The sequence below is a fragment of the Hemiscyllium ocellatum genome, chromosome 8 (genome assembly GCF_020745735.1).
Source record: "Hemiscyllium ocellatum isolate sHemOce1 chromosome 8, sHemOce1.pat.X.cur, whole genome shotgun sequence".
Taxonomy (NCBI): domain Eukaryota; kingdom Metazoa; phylum Chordata; class Chondrichthyes; order Orectolobiformes; family Hemiscylliidae; genus Hemiscyllium; species Hemiscyllium ocellatum.
Window position 1 is genome coordinate 27,264,601 of NC_083408.1, and position 26,649 is coordinate 27,291,249.

The following is a 26,649-nucleotide window of genomic DNA, read 5'->3' on the forward strand; positions in this document are numbered from 1 at the left end:
ATAGGATGTCCAAACTCAGGTACAGAAACATCCGGAAAGAGTCTGTACATTGGATCCTGCTACATGGAAAAGGTACAACTAGGGGAATACCCAAAGGGAGTACTCCTAAAGGAGGTGGTGGCTGAGTTGTATCATCATTGGACTAGTAATCAAGGAGCCTGCCTAATGCTCAGGGGAACATGAATTCAATTGATAATGGTTACCTGATTGTCATTAGATTAACTTTTCATTGCCAATTATATTGAATGGTGCAATTTTCAATCAATATATTCAGCAATTAAAAGCTAATCTCATGACAGCCATTTAATCATTATCATTTGTTGTAAAACCCCATCGAATTCACTCATGACCTTCAGTGAAGGACATCTGCCAACCTTACCTGGTCTGGCCTACACGTGACTCCAAGCCCACAGCAATGTGGTTGACTCTTAACTATCCCCTGGGATGGGCAATAAATGTTGGGCGTAGTCAGTGACTCCCAAATAGAGTCATAGAGATGTACAGCATGGAAACATACCCTTAGGTCCAACTTGTCCATGTCGACCAGATAATCCTAACCTAATCTAGTCCCATTTGCCAGCGCTTGTCCCAAATCCCTTTAAACCCTTCCTATTCATATACCCATTCAAATCTTGTGAATGATTTTAAAAAATGTGTAAATTAAGATTTAACTTAAATATCACATGCCAGATGACAGTAAGGTAATGGGGAAACAATTGGAGTTCTGACTGAACATTGCCGTGACAACGTGATGAGGACTGTTCACAATGGACCTGTGAAGGTCACCCTGCTCTATGCGGATTCCGAATCTATAATGTGGGAGGTGTTGTTGTCATTGTCGAAGGGAGGTGTATTGACTGCAAGATCTCCGTGAGCGTGTTTCTGAGCCTGCCTCATTTGAATTTACCTTTAGTTAGACAATCAAAGCTGGCCGACAAACCAGAACACAGGAAGGAACTCACAGGCAAATGAGCTGTGGCTGATTTCCTCCCACAGCTCCGAACGTCAGGTTTTTCCAGATCATGGACTGAATGTTCAAACTGCTGTGAGGATCAGAGATCCCAGCTCAATGCGACTGCCCCCTACAGACACTTACCCTCCCTCACCCCCTCACTCACCTTCAACCAACAACCTCTGTCGCTATACCCTTACACCCTCCCATCCCTCCACATTCTCACTTACTCGACCACTCATCCCTACACATCCTCACATGCTCTTACCTATCCATCCCTACACATCCTCACATACCCTCTTGCATCCATTCTCCCACCCTTACACACCATCAGCAACCTTCTCACACTCTCACCCACCCAACCATCCCTACACACCTTATTCACCCTCACCCAATCTTGACCACACACCCATCTCTAAACAGCCTGACCCACCCTCACACACCTCACTTACTCTAATACACCCTCACCCATCCTCACATACCCTCACTCACCTTACCCTCATCTACTAAACTTACACACCCTTATCCACTCTCACGTACCCGCATTCACCCTACTGGCCGTGCCACACTCATTACCCCCACCTCTAAGCCCCTCTCCTGTTTGTCTCTGGTCAGCCTCAGTGATTCTGTCTCCATCCTCAGCAGGGTTGTGAGAGGTCCAGGACAGCGGACTGACTGTCGATTGTCAGTTGGATCCAGCGTGCGTTCTTCTGATGATTCTGTAACCCTGTTTATTTCACAGCATCCGAAAATCCGGGAGATTTTTAATGTGGAAAACCCAGAGTCCAATTTTTATTCCAAGTGCCTCACGGTGGTGTCAGGACCTGATTTCGTGAACCTGACCTTCGATAACTTTGTCGCCTTCAAAGCCAATGTGGTGAAGGTAAGAGGCTGCTGCCCAGAACAGTGTTACAGAGAGGCAGCTGTCTGTGAAATCACAACAAAAATATCACTGTCCAATATCAGCACAGCTCAGCACCTTCCGACAGTGCAGCACTCCCTCAGTACTGACCCTCCGACAGCGCAGCACTCCCTCAGAACTGATCCATCGACAGTACAGCATTCCCTCAGCACTGACCCTCTGACAGTGCAGCACTCCCTCTGTACTGACTTTCTGACAGTGCAGCACTCCCTCAGTATTGATCCTCTGACAGTACAATGCTCCCTCAGTAATGACTCTTTGACATTAGAGCACTCCCTCAGTACTGACCCTCCAGCAGTTCAGGGCTCTCTCAGTATTGCTGGGTGATCTGTGCTGTTTGACGGAAGATTGGATCAGGTAATTAGGGTACAGTGGGATTAAAGACTGAAGGAACCTGGCGGGCCCCTGTCTCCTTTCTTTGTTCTCGCGATGTGAGTGGGGAAAGGGAGTATGTACCGGAAGTTGGAGGGACGTGGTTTCTGACTGAATGTGTGCTTCCTGCAGGAAGACAGTGTCAGTGCTTGGAAAAATAATCTGCAAATAAAGCAGTCACTGGCTCTGTCTTTCCCGGAGCTCTGACATTGCACCGCTCCCCAGTCTGTCCTGATGGTGTGTGTGTGTGTCGTGCTGATACAGATATAGGCTCACACTCTCTGGTCACTCACTTGTAACTTTGCCTGTTCTCCATAGGGCTGGGCTGATGAAATACTCAATCTTGCGACTCACGTGCTGTCACACAATCCCCCTCGATTGGTCTCCATCCAGAAAATGTAAGTCTTCGTCAAAGGTCTGTGCAGATTCTGCCAAAACACCTTCAACCACATGGTAGGGACTCTTTAAAATACAACACCTTCACAGGCACTGAGTGTGGGTCTGACAGAGTGTGTTCGGGTGACTGTGTGAGATCGGGACTAAGGGACAGTGTGTGTTGGTGCAAGTGTGAGAGAGAGATGTGGGTTGGTGGGCGTCTGAGTGAGAGTGTGTGTTGGTGTGAGTGTGAGAGTGTGTGGGTGTTGGTGTGGGTCTGAGGGAGAGTGTGTGTTAGTGTGGGTCTGAGGGAGAGTGTGCATTGGTGTGGGTCTGAGGGAGAGTGTGTTAATGTGTGTGAGAGAATGTGTGTAGGTGACAGCGTGTGTGTTAATGTGTGAGAGAATGTGTGTAGGTGACAGTGTGTGTGCTAATGTGTGATCAAAAGAACATAAGAACTAGGAGCAGGAGTAGGCCATCTGGCCCTTCGTGCCCACTCCGCCATTCAGTAAGATTATGGCTGATCTTTTCATGGACTCAGCTCCACTTATCCTCCCTCTCACCATAACCCTTAATTCCTTTACTGTTCAAAAAATTATCTATCTTAGCTTTAAAAACATTCAATGAGGAAGCCTCAACTACCTCACTGAGCATGGAATTCCACAACTCTCTGGGTGAAGAAGTTCCTTCTCAATTTGATCCTAAATCTGCTCCCCCTAATTTTGAGGCTATACCCTCTTGTCCTAGTTTCACCCGCCAGTGGAAACATTCTCTCTGCTTCTATCTTATTTATTCCCTTCATAATTTTATATAAAGAGCCCCCTCATTCTCCTAAATTCCAATGAATATAATCTTAGTCTACTCAGTCTCTCCTCACAAGCCATACGGCTCAACTCAAGAATAAACTTAGTGAACCTCGTCTGCATCCCCTGCAACCTAACCTCCCTGCTTTTAAACTCAATCCCTTTAGCAATGAAGGACAAAATTCCATTTGCCTTCCTTGTTGTACCCGCAGACCAACCTTCTGTAGTTCATGCACAAGGACACCTAGGTCCCTCGGCACAGCAGAATGCTGCAATTTTTTACCATTAAAATAATAGTCCTTTTTACTGTTATTCCTACCAAAATAGATGACTCCACATTTATATATATTTTACTACATCTGCCAGACCTTTGCCCACTCGTTTAAACTATCTATGTCCCTCTGCAAAGTTTCACAGATCTCTGCCCTGATTTGCCTTTCCAAAATGCAGCACCTCACATCTATCTAAATTAAACTCCATCTGCCTCCTGCCCACATAAAGACAGTATTATGTATACCGTGACACTGTGGATTCAGATACACTGTTCATGCCCCGTCCCTCAGAAATTATAGGCTTGCTTCATGAACTTACTCCGTCACAGGCCCAAGGAGCTGTCAGGTTCCCTGATACTGGGTTCTTCTTCCAGGCGCTGGGTCCCTGATACAGCCCCCTGACACCACTGGGAGGCTTCTAATCCAGATCAGGAAGCCAAATGCAGAAGAAAATATGTTTCAGTTGTAAACTCTTTACTACGCCATTGAATCATACATCACAACTGTGACTTTGAACAAGTATAAGTATCTTGACTTTCCCACTCTTCCACCGTGATCCTGTAGGTTTTTACTTTCTTGCTTCACACACACACACACGAAGCCATAGAATCATGGAGATGTACAGCATGGAAGCAGACTTTTCAGGCCAACTCATCCATGCTGACCAGGTTTCCTAAACTGATCTAACCTCATTTGCCTGTGTTTAGCCCATACCACTCTAAACCTTTCCAATTCATATACCTGTCTTAATATCTTTTAAATGTTGTAACTGTATCTGTATCTACCACTTCCTCTGGTGTTCATTCCATGTACAAACCACCCTCTGCGTGAAAAAGTAGCGCTTCAGGTCCCTTTTAAATCTTTCTCCTTTCACCTTAAAATTATGCTTTCTAGTCTTGAACTCCCCTACCATGGTGACACACACCCTACTTACAAATACCGACACACAAACAGACACACTGCCACGTATACGCACAGCCATGCACACATCAACATACAGGTATACATACAAACATGCTGACCCAAAGACACCCAAAGACATACCAACTGTGCCCCGCCCCCTCCATCATTCGCTGCCTCCTTTCTTCAACAATCTCCTTTTCTCTAAGAATCAGTGCCTGATACCATAGAATCCCTACAGCATGGAAACAGGCCATTAGGCCAAACAGGCACACTCACCAATTCTCTAAGGAGTATCCCGCCCAGACCCACTCCCCTACCCTACACTTCCCATGACTAATGCACCTAACCTACAAATCCCTGAACAATATGGGCAATTTTGCAGTCAATTCACCTAACCTGCCCCATATTTGATCTGCGGGAGGAAACCAGTGCACCCGGAGGAAATCCATGCAGACACAGGGAGAAAGTGCAAACTCCACACAGTCGCTCGAGGCTGGAATTGAACCTGGGTCTCTGGTGCTGTGAGGCAACAATGCAAACCATTGAGCCATCTTGATCCAATTTCCTCATTGAACATATCCTACACCTCCCCAGCTTCCCCAACCTCACCCAGTGATCTCTAACCCAGCCACTCACCGATTCTCTCATGGGTTTACCCTCCACTCTGTGACCCGTTCTCACAACTACCCCCAGGCCACAGTCCCGGCACTGATCCAGTGAGGAACTGGCAGTTGATGGATGTAGGTCAGTCCACGCTGAGAGCTCAGGAATCTGTGAGAAATGTTGACTGGTTCTGTTGTTTTATCTATTGCAGGTATACAAAGATAAAATTATTTGTGAATGAAGAGAGAAGAATTCCAGTCAGAAAGTATGTAGAGAATTTTCAAAGAAATAATCTCAACTTTGGAAGTCTGAAATTTAAAAAATCTCAGATATAACAATAATCTCTGTGGACAAATCATTGAATATAACTACTGATTCTGATATTTAAATAATTCATTGATGATAAAGTATTGCTGTCATTTAAGTCACTGTGGAGTTAAGGGTCACAACCAAAACAGAAACTCAATTCAGTGGAGAAAAATAAAGTTGACATTTTGGGTTGAGGGTGACCCTTCCTCAGAACTGGAGTCACCCTTCCTCAGAACTAGAACTAGAGTTCTGAGGGAGGATCACTCAACCCGAAAGATTATCTCTGATGTGTCTCCATAGATGCTGCCAGACCTGCTGAGCTTTTCCAGAGATTTCTGCTTTTGCGATTTCTGCTGACTTACAGCACCTTCAGTTCTTTTGGTTTTTCCTTTGTGGAGTTCAGGGTGTTCTCTTCTCTCATGTCTGCAGTATTTACCAGATGTTTCCAGCTGATAGGAAGAGGGTAGAAGCAGCACTGGTTGCGAGTCAACTCCCCAGGCTCAAGGTGAGTGTCAACTGAACCATATCATTGCTGTAAACTACTGTAAATATATGGTCAAGAGTGGGAGAATCTGCCGTTCAATAAGATGTGGCTGCTTTGATTATAAACTGAACTCTACCTTCTGACCAATCCCTGATAATCTTTCACTCCCTTAGAAAAAGTTTGTTTCACAAAAGTTTGAAAACATGTATCAACAGATTCAAGAACAACTTCTTCCCCACTATTATCAGACTTATGAACGGAGTTGATCTTTCTTTGCATCTTCGCTATAGCTGTAACCTATATTCTGCATTCTGTCTATTACCCTGATGTACTTACTTACATCAGCGGGATAGCATGCAAAACAGTACTTCTCACTGTATCTCAGTATATGTAATAATGATAAATCAAAACAAATCAGATCAATACTATCTCCCTCGCCCTTCAAAATATTTAAAGATTCTGCATGCACTACTTTTTGAGGAAGGAAATTCCAAAGTCCCTTAAACCTCAGAGAAAAAGTATATTTCCTCATCTCTGTTTTAAACAGGTGCCCCTTTATTTTTAAACTCTGACCCCTAGTTCTAGATTATCCCAGAATCCTTTACACAGCCATTCAGTCAAGTCCCCTCACGATCTTAGATGTTTCAAGTAAGTCACCTCTGACTCTTCTAAACTCCAGACGATATAGGCCCAATCTGTCTAGCCTTTTCTCACAAGTCAACCTGATCATTCTAGTCTAGTAAACCTTCTCTCATCTGCCATGATTGTATTGTTATGAAGTTGAAGATGTGTACTGTACCTTTAAGAGAGATGCTGTTCTGAATTGAGAGCTTACAACCACCTGTATATATGACCAGATGGCAGTCCCAGAGTGTACTGGAAAATTGAAACTATGTATCATTTGGCTGTGAAATAGAAACCGGAGTTTTGGTTGCTATTTTGCTGTTTGCTGTTTTGACAATAATTGGAATTTAACCAACCAGTTTAAATTATGCCCCAGGATACCGAAACCCAATTGAGTTTGAATTTATTGCTTTGCCAACATCGAACCAATGAGATGATCCAATGTTAGGGGTATAAAATGCGGACATTTTGAAAAGTGGTCAGAGAGCAATTGCAAAGCAGACAGAAATTTAGGGAGAACCAATACTTTGCTCTCCAGAAATTAGGGAACACTCTCAATCAAAGGTACCTTTTCATATGAAACATACCCACAGTAAAATCAAAGAAGTGACTCAGGGAGGTCTTTAGCTGGAAGAAGAAAGACACAGAAGACGACAGTGGCTGTGTGGTTTTGAAATAAAGTTAATGTAATTTTAATAAGTGTTTTATTGGAACAGCATATTGGTATAAAGTTGAAGACTGATATTAAGCAGTTAAAAGAAAGGGGGAATTAGAATTGTGAATAGTTGTTTAATGTTCACTTCTAGAGTTAAAAATAAATTGATTATTTTCTTTAAATAGTGGAATTTGGGAGTTCTCTGTCACTCATATTTGAACAGATTACGAGGCAAGGTGAGCTTTTCTGGGTGTTTGGTTTAATTAATAGGGAAGGTTCACCTCTGTGTCGTAACAGTGTTCAATGGAAGAGCAGACTTGAAGAGGTGAATGGCCTATTCCCACTCATTTTTGTTTCTCTACATTTCTATTACAGCCCCAAAAAGTGTACAGTCCTGTCACTCCTAAGAAGTTACAATCATTCCAAAGATTACAGTCTCCCCCTATAGTGATGGTCACACCCCAGAGTTTGTCCATCATCTTATTGAAAGGTGGAGCAAGAACAAAGACCTGGTGACCTCTTCTTGTGGCTAACAGCTATGTTCCTATTACAGTCTCCACAGGCATAACAGCTCCCCTGCAGATTACAGCTGCACACTCCACCCAACCCCAGGATTACAATGCATCCAGAGACTACAATCGCTCAGTCAATAGCTGCCACACCCATTAACAAGACCCTCCTTAGTAATGTTTCTCTTACTGTTTATATTCAGACCGACTCGATCAATCCAGAAGATTTCACTGAATCGATCTTCAAAGTGTTTCTGTCGCATTTGTGTCTCCGGCCAGAAGTCAATCAGATCTTCGAACTGATGTAAGGCTCTTCCTCAAATTTTGACCTGAATCGAATTTATTGTCACGCGCACCGAGGCACAATGAAAAGCTTTGTCTTGCGAGCAATACAGGCAGATCACAGAGTTAACTAGCATAGATAAGTAAATAATAGGTAACCAGTGTACAGGCGAATGTTCAGAGTTTGTGAGTCCATTCAGTATTCTAACAAAAGTAGGGTAGAAACCGTTGCAAAACTGGCTGGTGGTAGAGGTTGTAGAAAAATGTTGCCAAGGTGGGGTGAAGCTTTGAGAATGCTGGTGGCCTTTACTTGACAGCGGGCCTGGTAGATGGATTCTATAGATGGGAGGTTGGTCTTTGTGATTGTCCGGATTGAGTTCACCACTCTCTGTGACTGTCTCTGATCTTGAATGGTACAATTGCCATACCAGGTAGAGATACATCCAGACAGAATGCTCTCGATGGCACACCTAAAAAAGCTGGTAAGGGTATTCACCGTCATGCCAAATTTCCTCAGCTGCCTGAGGAAGAAGAGATGTCGTTGGGCCTTTGTAACCAGTGTGACCACATAAAGAATCCAAGAAAGCTTGTTGTGGATGACCACTCCCAAGAGCTTGACACTCTCCACTCTTTCCACCTCTGTGCTGTGTAAGGGTGGGGGAGGGGGGCATGAATAACATCCCACCAAAAGTCAATAATGAGTTCCTGGTTTCTACAATAGTGAAAAATGCTTCTGTTCAGTGTGAATTGAGATCCATTCCTGAACTGTACATTCTACTATCACTTTGTCCCAGGGTTTGCCTGGATCTCTGTGACCTGATTGGGTGTGGCTGTTAGCAGTGAACCTCAGGGAGCGAAAATATGGCAGCACAGAGAACCCCCTCTAAGGGCAGTTTCCATGACCTAGTGGAGAGCTCTCTGCCTATCTACCGCTCAATATTTTATCAAATCTTTACATGAATCTGGAAGGATTTACAGACAGAGGAAGGGCTGAATGGAGGGATGATTATACTTATTTTTTGGGGAGAGTTAGTCGACCCCATGATGGGTTACTGTTTACATTTTGTTTCCTCTATTCTTTCACTGGATGTGGATATCACTGGCTAGGCCAGCATTCATTGCCCATTCCTAACTGCTCTAGGGTTGAGTGGCTGACTCAGGAAATTAATAGTGAACCAGACTACCAATGGTCTGGAGTCACATGTAGGCCACACCAGGCAGATGGATGGCAGATTTCCTTCTCTGAAGGACATGAGTGAACCAGATGGGTTTTGGTCTCAATTTGATAAGGGTCACATAAACCTTGGCTTTCAATTTTAATTGAAATGAATGAATTCTGAATTGAAACAACAATGGCAGTAGTGGGATTTGAAACTATGTCCCTGGAACACGAACCTGGGCCTCTGGATTACTAATCCAGTAGCATCAGTACACCTTTACACAGGTAATGAGGGTGGGATTAAGCTGGTTGGATAATGTGTACATGAAGTATGATGCAGCTTGTATACTCTGTGAACTCCCGAGCTAGTGAGATAGGTGGTTGAATTCACAGGTCAATCTTCTCTCTTTCTCAGGGATGTGATGGTAAAGCCATACTTGACTCGACAACAGCTGTCCACCTTTATAAACACAATCCAGAGGGATTCCCGACTCCCTGACTTTCTTTTTAAACTAGCACAACCTGAACAAGTGCAGAAACTGATTGAGAAATATGAACCTGCAAAACATAACATTCATAAAGGTCAGTCTTATTCATGAATTCCCACTAACCTGAAGTGAAAGGTCAGTCTGATTCATGTATTCCCACTAACCTGGGGTGAAAGGTCGATCCTATTATGCATTCCCACTAACCTTGTGTGTAAGGTTAATCCTAGTCATGTATTCTCATTAACCTGGGGTGAAAGGTTAGTCTTACTCAAGTATTCCCACTATCTTGGGGTGAATGGTCAGTCCTATTCAAGTATTTCCATTAACATGGGGTGAAAGGTCAGTCCTATTCCTGTATTCCCATTAACCTTGGGTGAAAGGTCAATTTGATTCATGTATTCCCACTGAACTGGTGTAGCAAGACTTTCCAGCAGGAGGCAGTGATGGTATTGGAGGGCACTGAGAGAGGGAACTGAGCACCGGCAGGTGGTGGCAGTGAGGGAGGATAGCTGGGGTCGTAAAGTAGACTCTTCATGTCTTTTGTTGAAGGAGAGCAGATGGGAAGGTGGGGGAGTAGATTAGTTACTAGCAGTAGCCCATGAGTTCCGCTCCAAGTATGTACAGTAAATAGTTTATTGTTTATCCTTGATTTCCCTTCTCATTTGTAATAACCTGATGCCAGTGGAACAAGGAATTCCACCTCATGATCTTTGGGGCTTCTGTGTGTTCAAATCTCATGTCACATGAGGTCACATTCCCAACAACCTGGGGTAAAAGGTCACTCTGTTTCAGGTATTCTCACTGTTAAGCAACAACTTGATTCTAAAACTCTCCTCCTTGTTTTCAAAGGGTTCCATGGGTTTGCACTTTCGTTTCTCTGCAACCTCTTCTCTGAGTTGTAACTCACTGTGACGGTTGACCTCTTTACAATTCCAGGCTTTAATCATTCCACCGCTGGTAATCATATTTCCTGCTTTGTCCCTCAGAACTTGCCTCCCTATTTCTGTCATCCTTTTACTGCTACTCAATGAGGCTCCTTGGACCCTCAGACCTAACAGGTTTGGACTTCATGGGGTGCTGCGATCTTCCACGCGCAAACCCCACCCCCCACCCCGGCCCCAGGTAAATCACAAATGCAGTACCCTCAGGTAATCATCCTGGGGACAGACTATGTTTCTCTTACTCACAGACATCTCACCTCCCAGAGGCTGCTGGCCAATCAGATAGAGTCCCAGCAGTGCTAGTTGGAAGCAGTGGCCACTGCCAGGATTGCAGGCTGCCTTGCCACCCAGAGAGACCCATGTCAGTCCGTAGGTGGAGTAAGATGGAGAAGGGGGAAGGTCATTCGCAGTGAGGGGGCTAAAATGGTTAGTGGGCGGCGCGGTGGCACAGTGGTTAGCACTGCTGCCTCACAGCACCAGAGACCCGGGTTCAGTTCCCGACTCAGGCGACTGTGTGGAGTTAGCACATTCTCCCCGTGCTTGCGTGGGTTTCCTCCGGGTGCTCCGGTTTCCTCCCACAGTCCAAAGATGTGCAGATCCGATGAATTGGCCATGCTAAATTGCCCATAGTGTTAGGTGAAGGGGTAAATGTAGGGGTATGGGTGGGTTGCGGGTCGGTGTGGACTTGTTGGGCTGGAAGGCCTGTTTCCACACTGTAAGTAATCTAAAGAAAAAATGGGACATGGGTCTGGGTTCAAGAGCACTTATAAATGGGTCCCCTGTCTCACCAGTACCAGTCCATGTGGCTAAAACCGCCTAACTCCCCTGCAAAATGGTGGCAACAGAATGACCTTTTTAGTTGGCCACTTAGAAGCCTTAATAGGTCTAAAGGTAAATGTAAGACAGGTGGGGGATGCTGGACACACACATGGCAGCACAGTCTAGATGGGATGAAAGGTCCCTTCTCATACTTTATGATTCAATGGTACATGTGGCTGTGCGTTGAATTTTGTTTGAGAATGCTTTGAAAAGGGTGAGGGTTTGGGCAGATGCCATTGCTCAGATTGAATCAAGAATCGCTACTATTTTGTGCAGAAGAAGGGCATTCAGCCCATTGTGTCAGTACTGGTTCTATTCCCTAGCACCAATCTCTCGCCTTTTCATTCCAACTAACCTGGGGTGAAACGTCAGTCTAATTCATGTATTCCAACTAAACCTGTGTAACAGAACCACCAATTGTAGGTGGCGATGGTGTTGGAAGACACTGAGATAGGGAGCCGAGCCTCTGGGACCTCCACCAGCAGGTGGCGATAGTGACGGAGGAACCCCCCCCCCACTCCACAACCATGCACACCATCCAATGCGGAGAGAGTGAGGACTGCAGATGCTGGGGATCAGAGCCTAAAAATGTGTTGCTGGAAAAGCGCAGCAGGTCAGGCAGCATCAAAGGAGAAGGAGAATCGATGTTTCGGGCATAAGCCCTTCTTCCAGCAACACATTTTTAAACACCATCCAATTCCCCTCATGAATGCCTCAATTGAACTTGCCTCCACCACACTTCCAGGCAATGCATTCCAGACCCCAACTACTTACTATGTGAAAAATACTTTTCTCACAGCACCCTTGTTTTATTTGAAGGTCACTGTAAATCAATGCTCCACTTGTTCATATTCTTTTTACAAGTAGGAACAGCTTCTACCATCTACTCTATCCAGCTCCTGCTTGTGATTATGAAACCTTCTTTTCAATTTCTTCTCAGCCTTCTGCTCTCCAAAGAGGACACTGCCAACTTCTTCAGTCTATCCTCATTACTGAAGTTCCTCATCCCTGGAACCATTCTTCTAGACTTTGGATTTGAACCCACTCCAGCTCAGATAGACCCAAGGCCCCCTTTATCTTACCCTTGACCAAGCCAAGCACACAGGTACTTTGACGTGATTCTGCAAAAGGTGGGGCAGCTTGGTCACGAGCACTGCTAGGGATTTGGGTTCAATTCCAGCCTTGGGCAATTGGGTGGAGTTTGTCCATTCTCCCCAAGTCTGCATGGGTCTCCTCTGGGTGCTCTGGTTTTCTCACAGTTAAAGGATATGGAATAGACAGGGTTACAGTGAGGTCTAGGTAGGATGCTGTTTAAAGGGTCAGCATGGCCTTGATGGGCTGAATGGCCTACTGCCACATTGCAGGGATTCTGTGACATATCTTTAGGCAGGGAAGTAAATCACTTTGGAGTGCTCTATTACCTTAAAAGACACTTGATATCTGCACATTGTTGTTATTGAGGGCAATGAGGAGGATATAAGGAACTGAATGCAGAATGAACGTCCTTCAGGTTCTGAAGAGGAGTCAAACTGGACTCAAAACATTAACTGTTTGTTTCTCTACGGATATGCCAGACTTGCTGAGTTTCTCCAGCATTCTCAGCGTCTGTTTCAGATTTCCAGCACCCATAGTAGTTTGCTTTAACTAATACAAAAAAGTTTACTAATATAACATGAAATAATACTTAACTAATAAATGTTGAGTGTAGAATGAGAGGGAAATGACAAATCCTTAGAGTAGGGTATATGGAATTGAGGTTACTTCAAACAATCTTGTGTAAATGAAAGAAAGTGAGAACTGCAGATGCTGGAGATCAGAGTCGAAAAGTGTGGTGCTGGAAAAGCACAGCAGGTCAGGCAGCATCCGAGGAGCAGGACAGTCAACATTTTGGGCATAAGTCCTTCATCACGAATGCCTGAAACATTGATTCTCTTGCTCCTCGGATGCTGCAATGACCTGCTGTGCTTTTCCAGCGCCACACTTATCGAACTTTTTGTTAGCACCTGCTCAATGGCTATTAACATATCATTTTACTGTTGAATTTGAAGATCCAATCCTGTGTAGCTCCCAGGGCCCACCAGATCCACTTTGAAACAGCTCACTCTCTGATCTAACTGAGACTCTTTTGGTTTCTTCACAGGTCACATGTCTCCAGAAGGGCTAGTCTGGTATTTATCTGGGCCAGAGAACTGTCTGTTGTACCCAGACAGACTGACGGTGTATCAGGACATGACGCAGCCTCTGTCACATTACTTTATCAACTCCTCTCACAACACATACCTCACTGGTAAAAAAACATGGCGGGACCCAAATAGATCCTGAAAAAAAGAGGGATTGGGAGTGCTGTAGATTCACCCTCAGTGTTGTCAGGGAGAGAATTCCAGTATTTCGACACAGCCACAGTGAAGGAATAGCGATATATTCCCAAATCAGGATAGTATGTGGATAATAAGGGAACTTGCAGGGTGCTGTGTTCCCAAACAGCTGCTGTTTTATGGATGCAAAGGGAATGAGTGAGGAAGAGAGTGATGAATATGAAACACATACTTGTTGTTTTGTGCCAGAAATCATTTTGCAGGGGTCTCTGAGAAGGCTACCCATTAATCAATAAAAGTGATGCAGCAATTGGTGCTGAAGGCCAAGGACTAGATTACCAACAGGCCATTTCCTTTCATCTTGTGTTCACATTTGTTTAGTTGATGAGTATGCAGATACTTCGATAAATACATACATTTTCTAATTAACCTGATAAGAGATCTTATTACACTTCTATGGAGCAGGTGGGATTTGAATCCAGGTCTCCTGGGTCAGAGGTAGGGACACTATTACTGTGCCACACAAAACCTTTTCGATAACAAGGTATTCTCACTAATAAATATGATTCGTAAATATGTACATTCATTTAATATATTTATATTTTGATGAGTACATTCTTTCATGTATGCAGAGACCTGCTGGAGATTGTACAGAAGTGTGAATGAATAGTATTAAACATTGATGAACATATATTGAATACTCATTATGAAGTATGTGCACTTGCAGAATATTGATATATATTCAAGGTTAAGTGTGCTCATTGCCGTATGTGTGTACCCAGTGACAAAGATCCATATCTATTGATGAATGTATGTATTATTGATGTATATATATGCTGATCAGTGAAGCTGTGTACCATTGATAGGAAGGATATTATTAGGCTGAAGAGGGTTCAGAATAGATATACCAGGATGTTGCCAAGTATTGAAGGTTTGAGTTATAAGGAAAGGTTGGGTAGGCTGGGACGTTTTTCACTGGAGCATAAGAATTTGAGAGGTGACCTCATAGAATTTTATAAAGTAACAAGGGGTATAGAGAGGGTTAATGGTAGTTGTCTTTTCCCTAGGATAGGGAACTTTAAGACTGGGGACATATTTTAAGGTGAGAGGAGTGAGATTTAAAAAAGACATTGGGGCAAATTTTTTACACAAAGGGTGGTTCGTGTGTGGATTGAACTTCCTGGGGAAGTGGTGGATGGAGGTACAATTATGTTTAAGAGACATCTGGATAAGCACATGAATAGGAAAGGTTTTGAGGGATATTGGCCAGGAGCGGGCAGGTGGGACTAGTTTAGTTTGGGAACATGGTCAGCCTGGATTTGTTGAACTAAAAGGTCTGTTTACGTGCTCTATGACTCCATGTATTCTCATTGATGAATATGAGAGAAAGTGAACACTGCTGATGGTGGAGATCAGAGTCAAAAACTCTGATGCTGGAAAAGCACAGCTGGCCAGGCAGCATCCGAGGAACAAGAGAGTCAACGTTTTGAGTATAAGCACTTAATCAGGACTGAAGAGCTTATGCTCGAAATGTTGACCCTCCTGCTTCTAGGATGCTGCCTGACCAGCTGTGCTTTTCCAGTACCACAATTTTTGTCAATGATGAATATGTGCACTAATTAATGAATATGTATATTTATTCATGAGAATATGTTTGTCATTGATGAGTGTCCGTACCCATTCATAAGTATATGTACCATTGATAAAGATGTACATCCATTGATAAAAACATGTACCATTGATAAATACGTATACTCATTGATAAGTGTGTGTACCATTGATGAAAATGTGCACTTATCGATGAGTATATGTACCATTGACAAAAACGTATACTCATGGATGAATATGTACAATCACTGCATACTTTTGAAGGAGCTCTTACCACTTTGAGCATTTCTGCCTTTGATGTTGATCCTCTCTGCTTTGTTTCTTCCTCTCCTGCCAGCTGGCCAGTTCTCTGGGATCTCCTCCCCGGAAATGTATCGCCAGGTCCTGCTGGCTGGCTGTCGCTGCCTCGAACTCGACTGTTGGAAAGGACGGCCGCCAGATGAAGAACCAGTCATCACACACGGCTACACCATGACCACAGAAATTCTCTTCAAGGTAACCTTAGGGACCCTGGACTTGGTGAGAGGGTCGGGCTGAAGCTGGGGAGGTGGTTTTATTGAGTTCATGACTCAGGCCGGTGTACATTGATGGCATTTGTTATGGACGAACATTATTGCACAGATTCACTGGGAAGTCCCCTCTCTGAGAGTGACCTGCTTGGTCTCTGCAGTGAAACTGGGTCCCAGCTCTTGTTGCTGTTGAAAGAATCGAGACATTTCCATTTGGTTTATGGGGTTCCTCAGTAATGTCCAAAAAGATGCTAAATTGCCCAGTGTTAACATTGCAAAGGCCATGTTTGGGTGTTATCCCAGTGTACCTGACCACATTCCAGAGCATCTGATCCACGTGATCACATCCAGCGTACCTGATCTATGTGCTCACAGTCCAGAATACTTGATCTAGCTGATCACGTCCCAGTTTACTCGATCTACCTGATCATGTTCCAGATTATCTGATCTGCCTGGTGACATCCCAGGGTAGGAGAAAGTGAGGACTGCAGATGCTGGAGATCAGAGTCAAAAAGTGTGGCGCTGAAAAAGCACAGCAGGCCAGGCAGCATCCAAGGAGCAGGAGAGTCGACGTTTTAGGCATAAGTTCTTCATCAGATATGTTGGAGGGGTAAGGGGACTGAGAGATAAATAAGAGGATTGGTGTGGGAAAGGTAGCTAGGAAGGTGATAGGTAGATGTCCAGGGGAGGGTGAAAATGATAGGTGGGAGGGGAGGGTGGAGCAGATAGCTGGGAAGGAAGATGGACAGGTAGGACAGTTCAAGATGGCGGTGCCGAGTTGGAGGATTGGATCTGGGATGAGGAGGGGGAAAAGGAGATTAGGAAACCCCACACTGCCCAGTTCTACCACCTACCCAAAATCCACAAACCTAACTGCCCGGTCGACCTATCATCTCTGCCTGCTCCTGCTCCACCGAATGTATCTCCTCTTATCTCGACATCGTCCTGTCCCTCTTGGTCCAGGAACCCTCACATACATTTGGGACACCACCTCCACCTCCTCCATGAGATTTGTTTCCCCTGCCCCCAATGCCTTGTCTTCACCATGGGCATCCAGTCCCTGTACATGTCCATCTGCTATGGCGAAGGCCTCCAAGCCCTCTGTTTCTTCCTCTCTCGCTGACCCAACCAGCATCCCTCCACTCATTCAATTGGCGGAACTGGTCCTCATGCCAAAAACAACTTCTCCTTCGAATCCTCCCACTTTCATCAGACAAATGGACACCTGCATGGGCCCCATGCCTGCCTCTTCATTGGATACATGCAACAGTCCATCTCCTGCAGTTACACCCACCATACCCCACCTCTTTATTTGCTACATTGATGACTATATTGGTGACACCTCGTGCTCTCACAAGGAGGTTGAACACTACCTCCTCCCCCCCCCCCCCCCCCCCCCCCCCGGAAAAATGTGATCCCTTACTTCCAATACCTCCGCCTCGGCCATATCTGCTTCCAGGAGGAGCAGCGGAGCAATTCCACTCCAGGACATCCCAGATGGCCTTCGAGTTCAAGTACTGCAAAGGATCTTTTCATATCCAGCAGATATCTTCCTGCACATCCAAACACCCCATCACTTGAGTCCGTTGCTCTCCATGTGGCCTCCTCTATATTGCGGAGACAGGACGCCAACTCACAGAATGTTTCTGGGAACCTCTCTGGGACACATGCACCAAACAACCCCACTGCCCTGTGGCTGGTCACTTCAACTCCCCCTCATACTTTGCCAAGGACATGCAAGTCCTGGGCCTCCTCCACCACCAAATCCAAGCCACCTCAACTCCCACCTTGGGAGCCTTCAACTGCATGGCATCAATGTCAACTTCACCAGTTTCCTAATATCCCCTCCCCCCACCTCATCCCAGATCCAACCCTCCAACGTGGAACAGTCCTACCTATCCACCTTCCCCTCCAACCTATCACTATCACCCTCCCCCACCACCTGTACCTACCTATTACCTTTCCAGCTACCTTCCCCCCACCCTCCTATTTATCTCTCAGCCCCCTTGTCTCCATATTCCTGATAAAGGGCTTATGCCCAAAATGTCGACTCTCCTGCTCCCTGGATGCTGCTTGACCGGCTATGCTTTCCCAGAGCCACACTTTTCCAACCACATCCCAGAGTACTCAATCTACCTGATCACATTCCAAAGCACTCAGTCAATAACCCAGTAATTAGTTTCATCACTTAACCACAAGATCAATATTCTTAGAACCATAATAAGAGGCCTCTCTTGTTAGTGTCCTTAGCTCTGGATGCTGCGTGTATTAGAGCCAGATTGTGTAGGTTTGTGTAACCCGTTTAAACTATAGACTTAAAAAAAACCTTATGTAATTGTATTGACACTAAAGTATTGTTAGTTCTACATTAACTTGTTTTAGCTCCCAACAGCTAATGTTAACATGACACAAACCAGTGTTTATGGTTCACAAAGTCATGCCGTCATAGCCCAGCCTAGCATCGAGGATTGCAAGCTGGTTTTATTCTGATGTAAGTTACTATAGTAACATTGGTATTTACTTGACAATAGTTCCAACAACTGAGTGCATCATCACGCATGATCACACATGGATGTGTATGGGCTGACATAGGCACTTACTCCTTCGGTCTGGATCACAAATAAGTAAAGAGATACTTTCATGCAGATGCATAAGATAACCCCTGGAGTTGTATCCATGGGTGCAGATGCATTCATTTATGTGTGATTAACACTAGTTTCTGGGCTCTGACAATGATTTGTGTGGCATTGGTAAAGTGGTAATAACAGTGCTATCCAGCAGCAACCACTCAGCAATAACCTGCTCAGTGACACCCAGTTTGGATTCCACCAGAGCCACTCAGCCTCTGACCTCATTACAGCCTTGGTTCAAAGATGGCCAAAAGAGCTGCATTCCAGAGGTGAGGTGAGAGTGACAACCTTTGACATTAAGACTACATTCGACCAAGTGTGGCATCAAGAAGCCCCAGTAAAACTGGAATCAGTGGGTATCGGGGGTCAAACTCTCCGCTGGTTGGGGTCACAAACGAGGAAGATAGTTGTGTTAATCAGAGATCAGTCATTTCCACTCCAGGACATAGAGTTATACAGCACGGAATCAGATCCTTCGGTCCGACCAGTCCATGCTGACCATGTTCCCAGACTAAACTAGTGCCACCTGCCTGTGCTTGGGACATATCGCTCCAAACGCTATTCATGTACCTATACAAATGTCTTTTAAATGTTATAGTTGTACCCACATCCTCAGGAAGTTCATTCCATACACATTGCCCCTCTTGTCTTTTTGAAATCTCTCTCCTCTCACCTTAAAAAAGTGCCCCTCATCTGAAAATCTCCAATCCTAGAGAAATGACAATGATCATTAACTCTATTAAAGCCCTCATTATTATAGAAACTTCTATAAAGTCACCTCTCAACTTCCTATGCTCCAGTGAAAAATGTCCCAGCCTATCCAAGCCTTTCTTTCAAACCTTCCATACCCCACAACATCCTGGCAAATCTCTTCTGAACCCTCTCCAGTTTAATAATATCCTTCCTATAACTAGTAACTCAAACAGGCCTCACTAATGTTCCATACAACCTCAAATCCTGTACTCAAACATAATCCTGTACTCAAACATCTCTTCAGAAGTTCCTCAGGATAGTGTCCTAGGCCCATCCATCTTCAGCTGCTTTATCAATGACCTTCCCTCCATCATAAGGTCAGAAGTGGGAATGTTCACCAACGATTGCACAATGTTCAACACCATTCACAATTCCTCAGATACTGAGGCAGTCCATATTCAGATACAACAAGACCTGGACAAAATCCAGGCTTGGGCTGACAAATGGCAAGTAACATTCGCGCCACATAAATGCCAGATAATGAGAATCCCCAATTAATGATAATCCACCACCACTTGACATTCAATAGTGTTATACCATTGAATCCCCCAATATTAACATCCTGGGTGTTACCATTGACCAGAAAACTCATTGGACTCACACAATAAACAAATGGCTACAAGGGCGGGTCAGAGGTTAGGAATACTGCAGCAAGTAACTCACCTCCGGATTCCCCAGAGCCTTAGCACCATCTACAAGGCACAAGTTGGGAGTGTAATAGAGTACTCCACACTTGCCTGGATGAGTGCAGCTTCAACAACACTCAAGAAGCTTGACACTATCCAGGACAAAACAGCCCACATGATTGGCACCACGTCCACTCCCTCCACCACTAATGCTCAGTAGCAGCAGTGTGTACTACTTACAAGATGCAATGAAGAAATTCACCAAAAATTCTGAGTCAGCATCTTCCAAACCCAAGATCACTTCCATCTAGAAGGACGAAAGTAGCAGATACCACCTGCAAGTTCCCCTCCATACCACTCACCATCTTGACTTGGATATATATCACGGTTCTTGAACTTTCACTGGATCAAAGTTCTGAATTCCCTCCCTAAGATCAATTTGGGTCAACCCACAGCACATGGACTGCAGCTGTTCAATAAGGTAGCTCACCCCTAACATCTCAAGGGCAGCTAGGTGATGGCCCAACTGGTGTTGCCACTTTCCTTATATGAATAAAAAAAACACCGGTATGTGGGCACAAACACTAGTCTGTGTGATGCCAACACAATATTTGTGACATGAGCATTAGTTGGGTCCATTACTTTTTGTCATTTACATAAATGACTTGGATGTGAATATAGAAGGTATAGTTAGCAAGTTTGCAGATGACACCAAACCTGGAGATGTAGTGGACAGCTACGAAGGTTACATCAGATTACAACAGGATCTTGATCAGGTGGGCCAATGGGCTGAGGAGTGGCAGTTGGAGTTTAATTTAGATAAATGTGAGGTGTGGCTTTTTGGAAAAACAAATCAGGGCAGGACCTTAGTGGTAAGGTCCTAGGGAGTGTCGCTGAACAAAGAGACCTTGGAGTGCAAGTTCATAGCTCCTTGAAAATGGAGTCACAGGTAGATAGTGAAGAAGGTGTTTGGTATGCTTTTCTTTATTGGTCAAGAGTATTGAGTACAGGAGTTGGGAGGTCATATTGCAGCTGTACAGGGCATTGGTCAGGCCACTTTTGGAATACTATTGGAAGGATGTTGTGAAACTTGAAAGGGATCAGAAAAGATTTACAATGACATTGCCAGGGTTGGAAGATTTGGGCTGGTGAACAGGCTGGGACCTTTTTCCTTGGTGCATTGGAGGCTGAGGGTGACCTTACAGAGGTTTATAAGATCATGAGGGACATGGATATGATAAATAGACAAAATCTTTTCCCTGGGGTGGGGAAGTCCGGAACTAGAGGGCATAGGTTCAGGGTGAGAGGAGAAAGATATAAAAGGGACCTTAGTTTCTATATTAGTTTCTATACATACAAACAAAAAAGGACATCACTTAGACTGGGACAACACACACATCCTAGGACAGGCAAAAAAAGACACGCATGAGAATTCTTAGAGGCATGGCATTTTAACCAGTACTCTCCATCAACAAAAACATTGATTTAGATCATATCTACCTTCCCTTGAAAAAAACAGAAATGACATCACCCACCTTAAGAAACCAAGATATTTAAATAGAGAAGGGGACAGACCACCAGCGCTTCCCTGGAGACTCTAACTGATGATGTTACCTAGTATGGTGACAAAAAGTCTGAAAACAAACCTTCAAGCTCAGCAAGCTAACTGCCATTATTATGCTAACACTAATTTGTAGATACCATCTCTACTTTGAATACATTTTACACTGCAGTTTGCTGCTCACAATGCAGTCTCCTCTCCACTGCAGTGATGAAGCATAAACCAGGGGACCACTTTGTGGAACGTCTACGTTGTCTCCATAAAAATGACCCTGAGCTTCCAGGTGCCCGCCACTTCAACACACCACCATGTTCCCTGGTCAATGTTTCTGTCAGGGACCTTCTGGACTCAATATAGAGTTTAATAATTTTAGAACCTTTAACCACCCCCACAGTCCAGTCCAGACTCTGTCATGACATGGGCTGCTTTCAGCACAGCCAACCTATTTTCACCTATTTATGGGCCCCATTACCAGTTTATCTGTCCCCTTGGTCATCCATTTATCTGTCTTTCTCTCCCTCTGGGCTCCATCTCTGCCTACTGTTTCCTCCTTTACCCTCCTGCCTTTAGCATATATACCAATTTTTCCTCGCTACTATCTAGTTCTGAAGAAGGATGATTGACTGAGTTTTTCCAGCAGTTTCTGCTCTCGTTAACATTGGTTTGTGTTCAATTATAACTAGTTTGTTTACTGGTAACACTCATTTGGGACACTAACACTAGTTTTTGTAACAGCAACACTTGTGTGAATGCACAGTAAATGAACATTCTGTCGATGTTTCTGTAACAGGATGTGATTGAAGCTATCGCAGAAAGTGCTTTCAAAACGTCCCAGTACCCAGTTATACTGTCCTTTGAGAACCATGTTGACTCGTAAGTAAATTTAACTGTCCTGTTCCAAACTGTTAGTGTGGCTGATAATGCAGACAGATTGTGGCTAATCCTCAACTCCACTTTCCTGCCTTTTCTCCATTACCTTCGATTCCTTCTTACTAATTAAAAATCTGTCTATCTTAGCCTTCACTATACTTAATGACACGGCCTCAATAACCCTCTGCGGAAAACGAATTGCACCGATTCACTCCCCTCTGAGAGAAGAAATTCCTCCTCATCTCTGCCTTAGATGGACAATGCTTTGTTCTGAGATGATCCCGTTTGGTCCAATACTCTCCCACAAGGGGGAACAACTTTTCCACATCTTCCCTGTCAAGTGTCCTAAGAATCTTGTACATTTCAATAAAGTCGTCTCTCATTCTTCTAAACTCCCAATGAAAACAGGCCCAACCTACTCATCCTCTCCTCTTAAGACACCCCCTCCATATCTGGGATCAACCGAATGGACCTTCTCTGGGCTACCTCCAATGCCACCATATCTTTCCTTTTATAAGGGGCCCAAAACTTAGAACATTACAGTGCAGTACAGACCCTTCGGCCCTCGATGTTGTGCCAACCTGTGAAACCAGTCTAAAGCCCACCAAAGCTACACTATCTCATTCTCATCCATACGTTTATCCAATGACCATTTAAATGTCCTTAATGTTGGCGAGTGCATTACTGTTCCATGCCCTTACTACTCTCTGAGTAAAGAAACTACCTCTGATATCTGTCCTATATCTATCACCCCTCAATTTAAAGCTATCTCCCCCCATGCTAGCCATCACCATCCAAAGAAAAAAGCTCTCACTGTCCACTCTGTCTAATCCTCTGATCATCTTGTATGCCTCTATTAAGTCACCTTTGAACCTTCTTCTCTCTAACAAAAACAGCCTCAAGTCCCCCAGCTTTTCCTCATAAGACCATCCCTCCATACCAGGCAAAATCCTGGTAAATCTCCTCTGCATCCTTTCCAATGCTTCCACATCCTTCCTATGATGTGGCGACCAGAACTGTAACTGTAACTCCAAGTGCAGCCTCACCAGAGTTTTGCAACATGACCTCATGGCTCCGAAACTCAATCCCTCTCCCAATAAAAGCTAACACACTGTTCATCTTCTTAATAGCCCTATCAACCTGGTGGCAACTCTCAGGGATCCATGTACATGGACACCGAGATCTCTCTGCTTATTCACACTACCAAGAATCTTACCATTAGCCCAGAACTCTGCATTCCTGTTATTCCTTCTAAAGTGAATCACCTCACACTTTTCTATATTAAACTCCACTTGCCACCTCTCAGCCCAGCTCTGCAGCTTATATATGTCCCTCTGTAACCTACAAGATCCTTTGGCACTGTCCACAACTCCACTGACTTTAGTTTCATCCACAAATTACTCACCCATCCTTCTACGCACTCATCCAGGTCATTTATAAAAATGAAAAACAGCAGTGGTTCCAAAACAGATCCTTGCAGTACACCACTAATAACTGATCTCTAGAATGAACATTTCCCATCAGTCATCAGCCTCTGTCTTCTTATAGCTAGCCAATCTCTGATCCAGACCCCTAAATCACCCTCAATCCCATGCCTCCGTATTTTCTGGAGAACCTTATCAAATGCCTTACTAAAATCCATATACACCACATCAACTGCTTTACCCTCATCCACCTGATGGTCACCTTCTCAAAAAACTCAGTAGGGTTTGTGAGGCATGACCTACCCTTTACAAAACCATATTGACTATCCCTAATTAACTTACTCCTTTCTAGATGATTATAAATCCTATCACTTATAACCCTTTCCAAAACTTTACCCACAACCAAATTAAGGCTCACTGCTCTATTTTGGAACACTCGGGGAAGTGCCTTTGCCGAGTCTTTACAACGTTCGTCGATGTTTGTGTACTCTCTAATATCACCACAGACCAAGGACCAGGTGATACTGGTGGTATATGAGGCTGGTTGTTATCGTCATTATTAGCGGGGACCTACTGATGTTGTTGATGTTGTAGGATTTTGTGGACCGGCTTCCCCCCGTTTTTTATTTTTATATTTTTTTGGTGGGGTTCGTCCGGTCCTTGTCTCGGTGGAGGATCTTATCTCACCTTTTACGGTTTTTGCTCACTTGTCGCTAAAGAGTTGTTAGGGTTCAAGTGTCAGTGACAGAGTGAGTCTTGGTGTCTTTTGGGCGAACGTATCATATCTCTCGATGCCCAGGAATTTCATGAGGCGGTTATTCATATCCAGCCACTTGTCTCGTGCGCCCATCACGAAGCCAAAGTATTTGGGGTCCACGCCTCCCGTCAATTCCGTGACCTCGGCATTCAGGTGTTTATATTTCTCTTGCTTTTCTTGCCATGCTATTTCCAGTGCTTTACTGTCATTCTCGTACCGCACTGTGACATCTACAACCGCGACCTTCTGGTATTTTCCAAATATGAGATCGGGCTTCCATCGGGAGCCGTCTTTGGCAAACAGCCTGGGCTCCACGTACGATGTCCAGCCGTACTTACTGACATGTTTCTGCAACTGGTCAGTGATTTTGTTACGGCGTTTTATTCGAGCATTTTTCACGAATGGGCAGCATCCTAAGATGTGTGATATGGTCTCGTTTGGCATAGTTTGTTTCGGTTTGGCCTTCCTCTAGATAATGTGGTTCTTGTCAGATATAGATTACACCAGAAGAGTACGCTGTTTATGAATCTAGAGGATTTTTGTTGTACTCCGGCTTTTGTCCAAGAATTAGAGATCTTGTCATCTCTTAAGTACTGGATGCCTGCCCCTTGACATTCCAGCTTTTGCCACTTTTCGAATTCCCACTCCCTCCAGCTTGGGTGGTTTTGGTCGCCCCGCGTTTGTCTCCTGGAGTGCAGGCATGATGTCTTGGATGGCGGTCATCGGGTCGATTTCCCCTTCGCCGCTGCTGTGGCTACTGGGTTGGAATTTTTCAATTTCCTTGAGGATCTTGAGCTCGCGCAGTCCCGCAACAGTCTCTGTGTTATTCTCTCCTTTATAGTGAAAGAAGCCTGAATGACCACATCACTGGATATGTCTAGTGCCTCGCATTTGTGAACAATCGTGGATGGGATTTGCACTTCCAGTTTTGGGACGCCTAGACCACCATTCCTGTTGCTAGCGTATAGCACTCCGTCTGCGGTATGAGGTGGTAGGTGTAGAAATTCTTTGGTGGCGTTGCGGATTATTTGGTCCAGCTTTATGACCTGTGATGCTTCTGTCAGGATCAGATGAAAGTATAATCGGGGGATGGCATGTATCTTTAGGATCTCCAGCCATTGTCGTGGTCGGAGAGGTGCTGCCTGTATTCCTTTAACCCAGGACTTAAGATTCTCCTCCACTCCCCTTCTGCCACACCTGCTCATGGATTGATATGGGCACCCAGGTTATTTTTCTGTGTCGCCTGGGGGTATGTAGGCTATGGATTCATCCCGCAGCTTCCAGTCTGCAAAGTGATTTTATAAGAAGGTTTTCCTTTTAAAAGTGAAGTGGAATCCCTTCGTCTTTGAGGCCTGTATGGTCACAGTATGCCTGGAGCAGCTTCAGATTCCTAGCCACGCCAGTGTGTGAGTCGCTTAGAAGGGCGATGTCATCCGCGAAGGTCAAAGTCGAGCAGTTGACTCTTCTGCCACCCAGGGGTATGGAGACCCCTGAGTTGACACTCTCCAGAGAACACACCAACGGATCCAAAGCAATGTTAAATAATATTAGTGAGAGTGGGTTGCCCTGCTTTACGCTCCTCTCAATAGTTATTGGGGTGGTTAAGTTTCCGTTCCCTTCCACCACTGTTGTGTTGCCAGTGTATAGGTCTTCAATAAGACTTACAAAGGCTTTGGGTAGTTTCACTCTTTGCAAGGATTTGATCAATAGCTTGTGCTCAATCGAGTCAAATGCTTTCGCTAGATCGACAAAGACAACTGCAAGGTCCTTACGATTGTAATTTGCTCCCTTGATGATGTTTTTGAGAGTGGCGGCTAGGAACCCCTTTTGCTTGTGGTTTATTTCGACTGTTTCACTCAGGCGTTTTGCCATTATTTTCATGAACAGCCGGAGCAGCATTGGACCGATGGTTATTGGTCGCCAGTTGTCAATGCTTTTCAAGCAGTCCTTATCCTTGCACTTAGGAATCAGGACCGTTTGACTCTTTTTTAGTGAATCGGGGATCGTGCTTGACTTTAGCCATAGGGAGAAGAGGCGGGGTAGACGAGTCTCCTCCTGCTCATGGATTGTTCTTATGTCCTGCAGTTTCAGGCTGTCTGGTCCAGTGGCACTGTTTTTGTCTAT

The 26,649-nt window shown here is 44.6% G+C and overlaps 1 protein-coding gene across 1 annotated transcript in view; it reads left to right on the forward strand.

Annotated features, from left to right (window-relative positions):
* The window catches only part of LOC132817808 (1-phosphatidylinositol 4,5-bisphosphate phosphodiesterase beta-2-like), a 132,571-nt gene that overhangs the window by 23,970 nt on the left and 81,952 nt on the right, over window positions 1–26,649 (forward strand). The window contains exons 4-12 of the mRNA XM_060828304.1: window positions 1,695–1,835; window positions 2,565–2,644; window positions 5,414–5,467; window positions 5,941–6,016; window positions 7,987–8,087; window positions 9,640–9,806; window positions 13,613–13,759; window positions 15,733–15,890; window positions 22,265–22,347. Of these exons, the coding sequence (XP_060684287.1) occupies window positions 1,695–1,835; window positions 2,565–2,644; window positions 5,414–5,467; window positions 5,941–6,016; window positions 7,987–8,087; window positions 9,640–9,806; window positions 13,613–13,759; window positions 15,733–15,890; window positions 22,265–22,347 (1,007 nt within the window). The remainder of the gene's footprint in view (window positions 1–1,694; window positions 1,836–2,564; window positions 2,645–5,413; window positions 5,468–5,940; window positions 6,017–7,986; window positions 8,088–9,639; window positions 9,807–13,612; window positions 13,760–15,732; window positions 15,891–22,264; window positions 22,348–26,649) is intronic.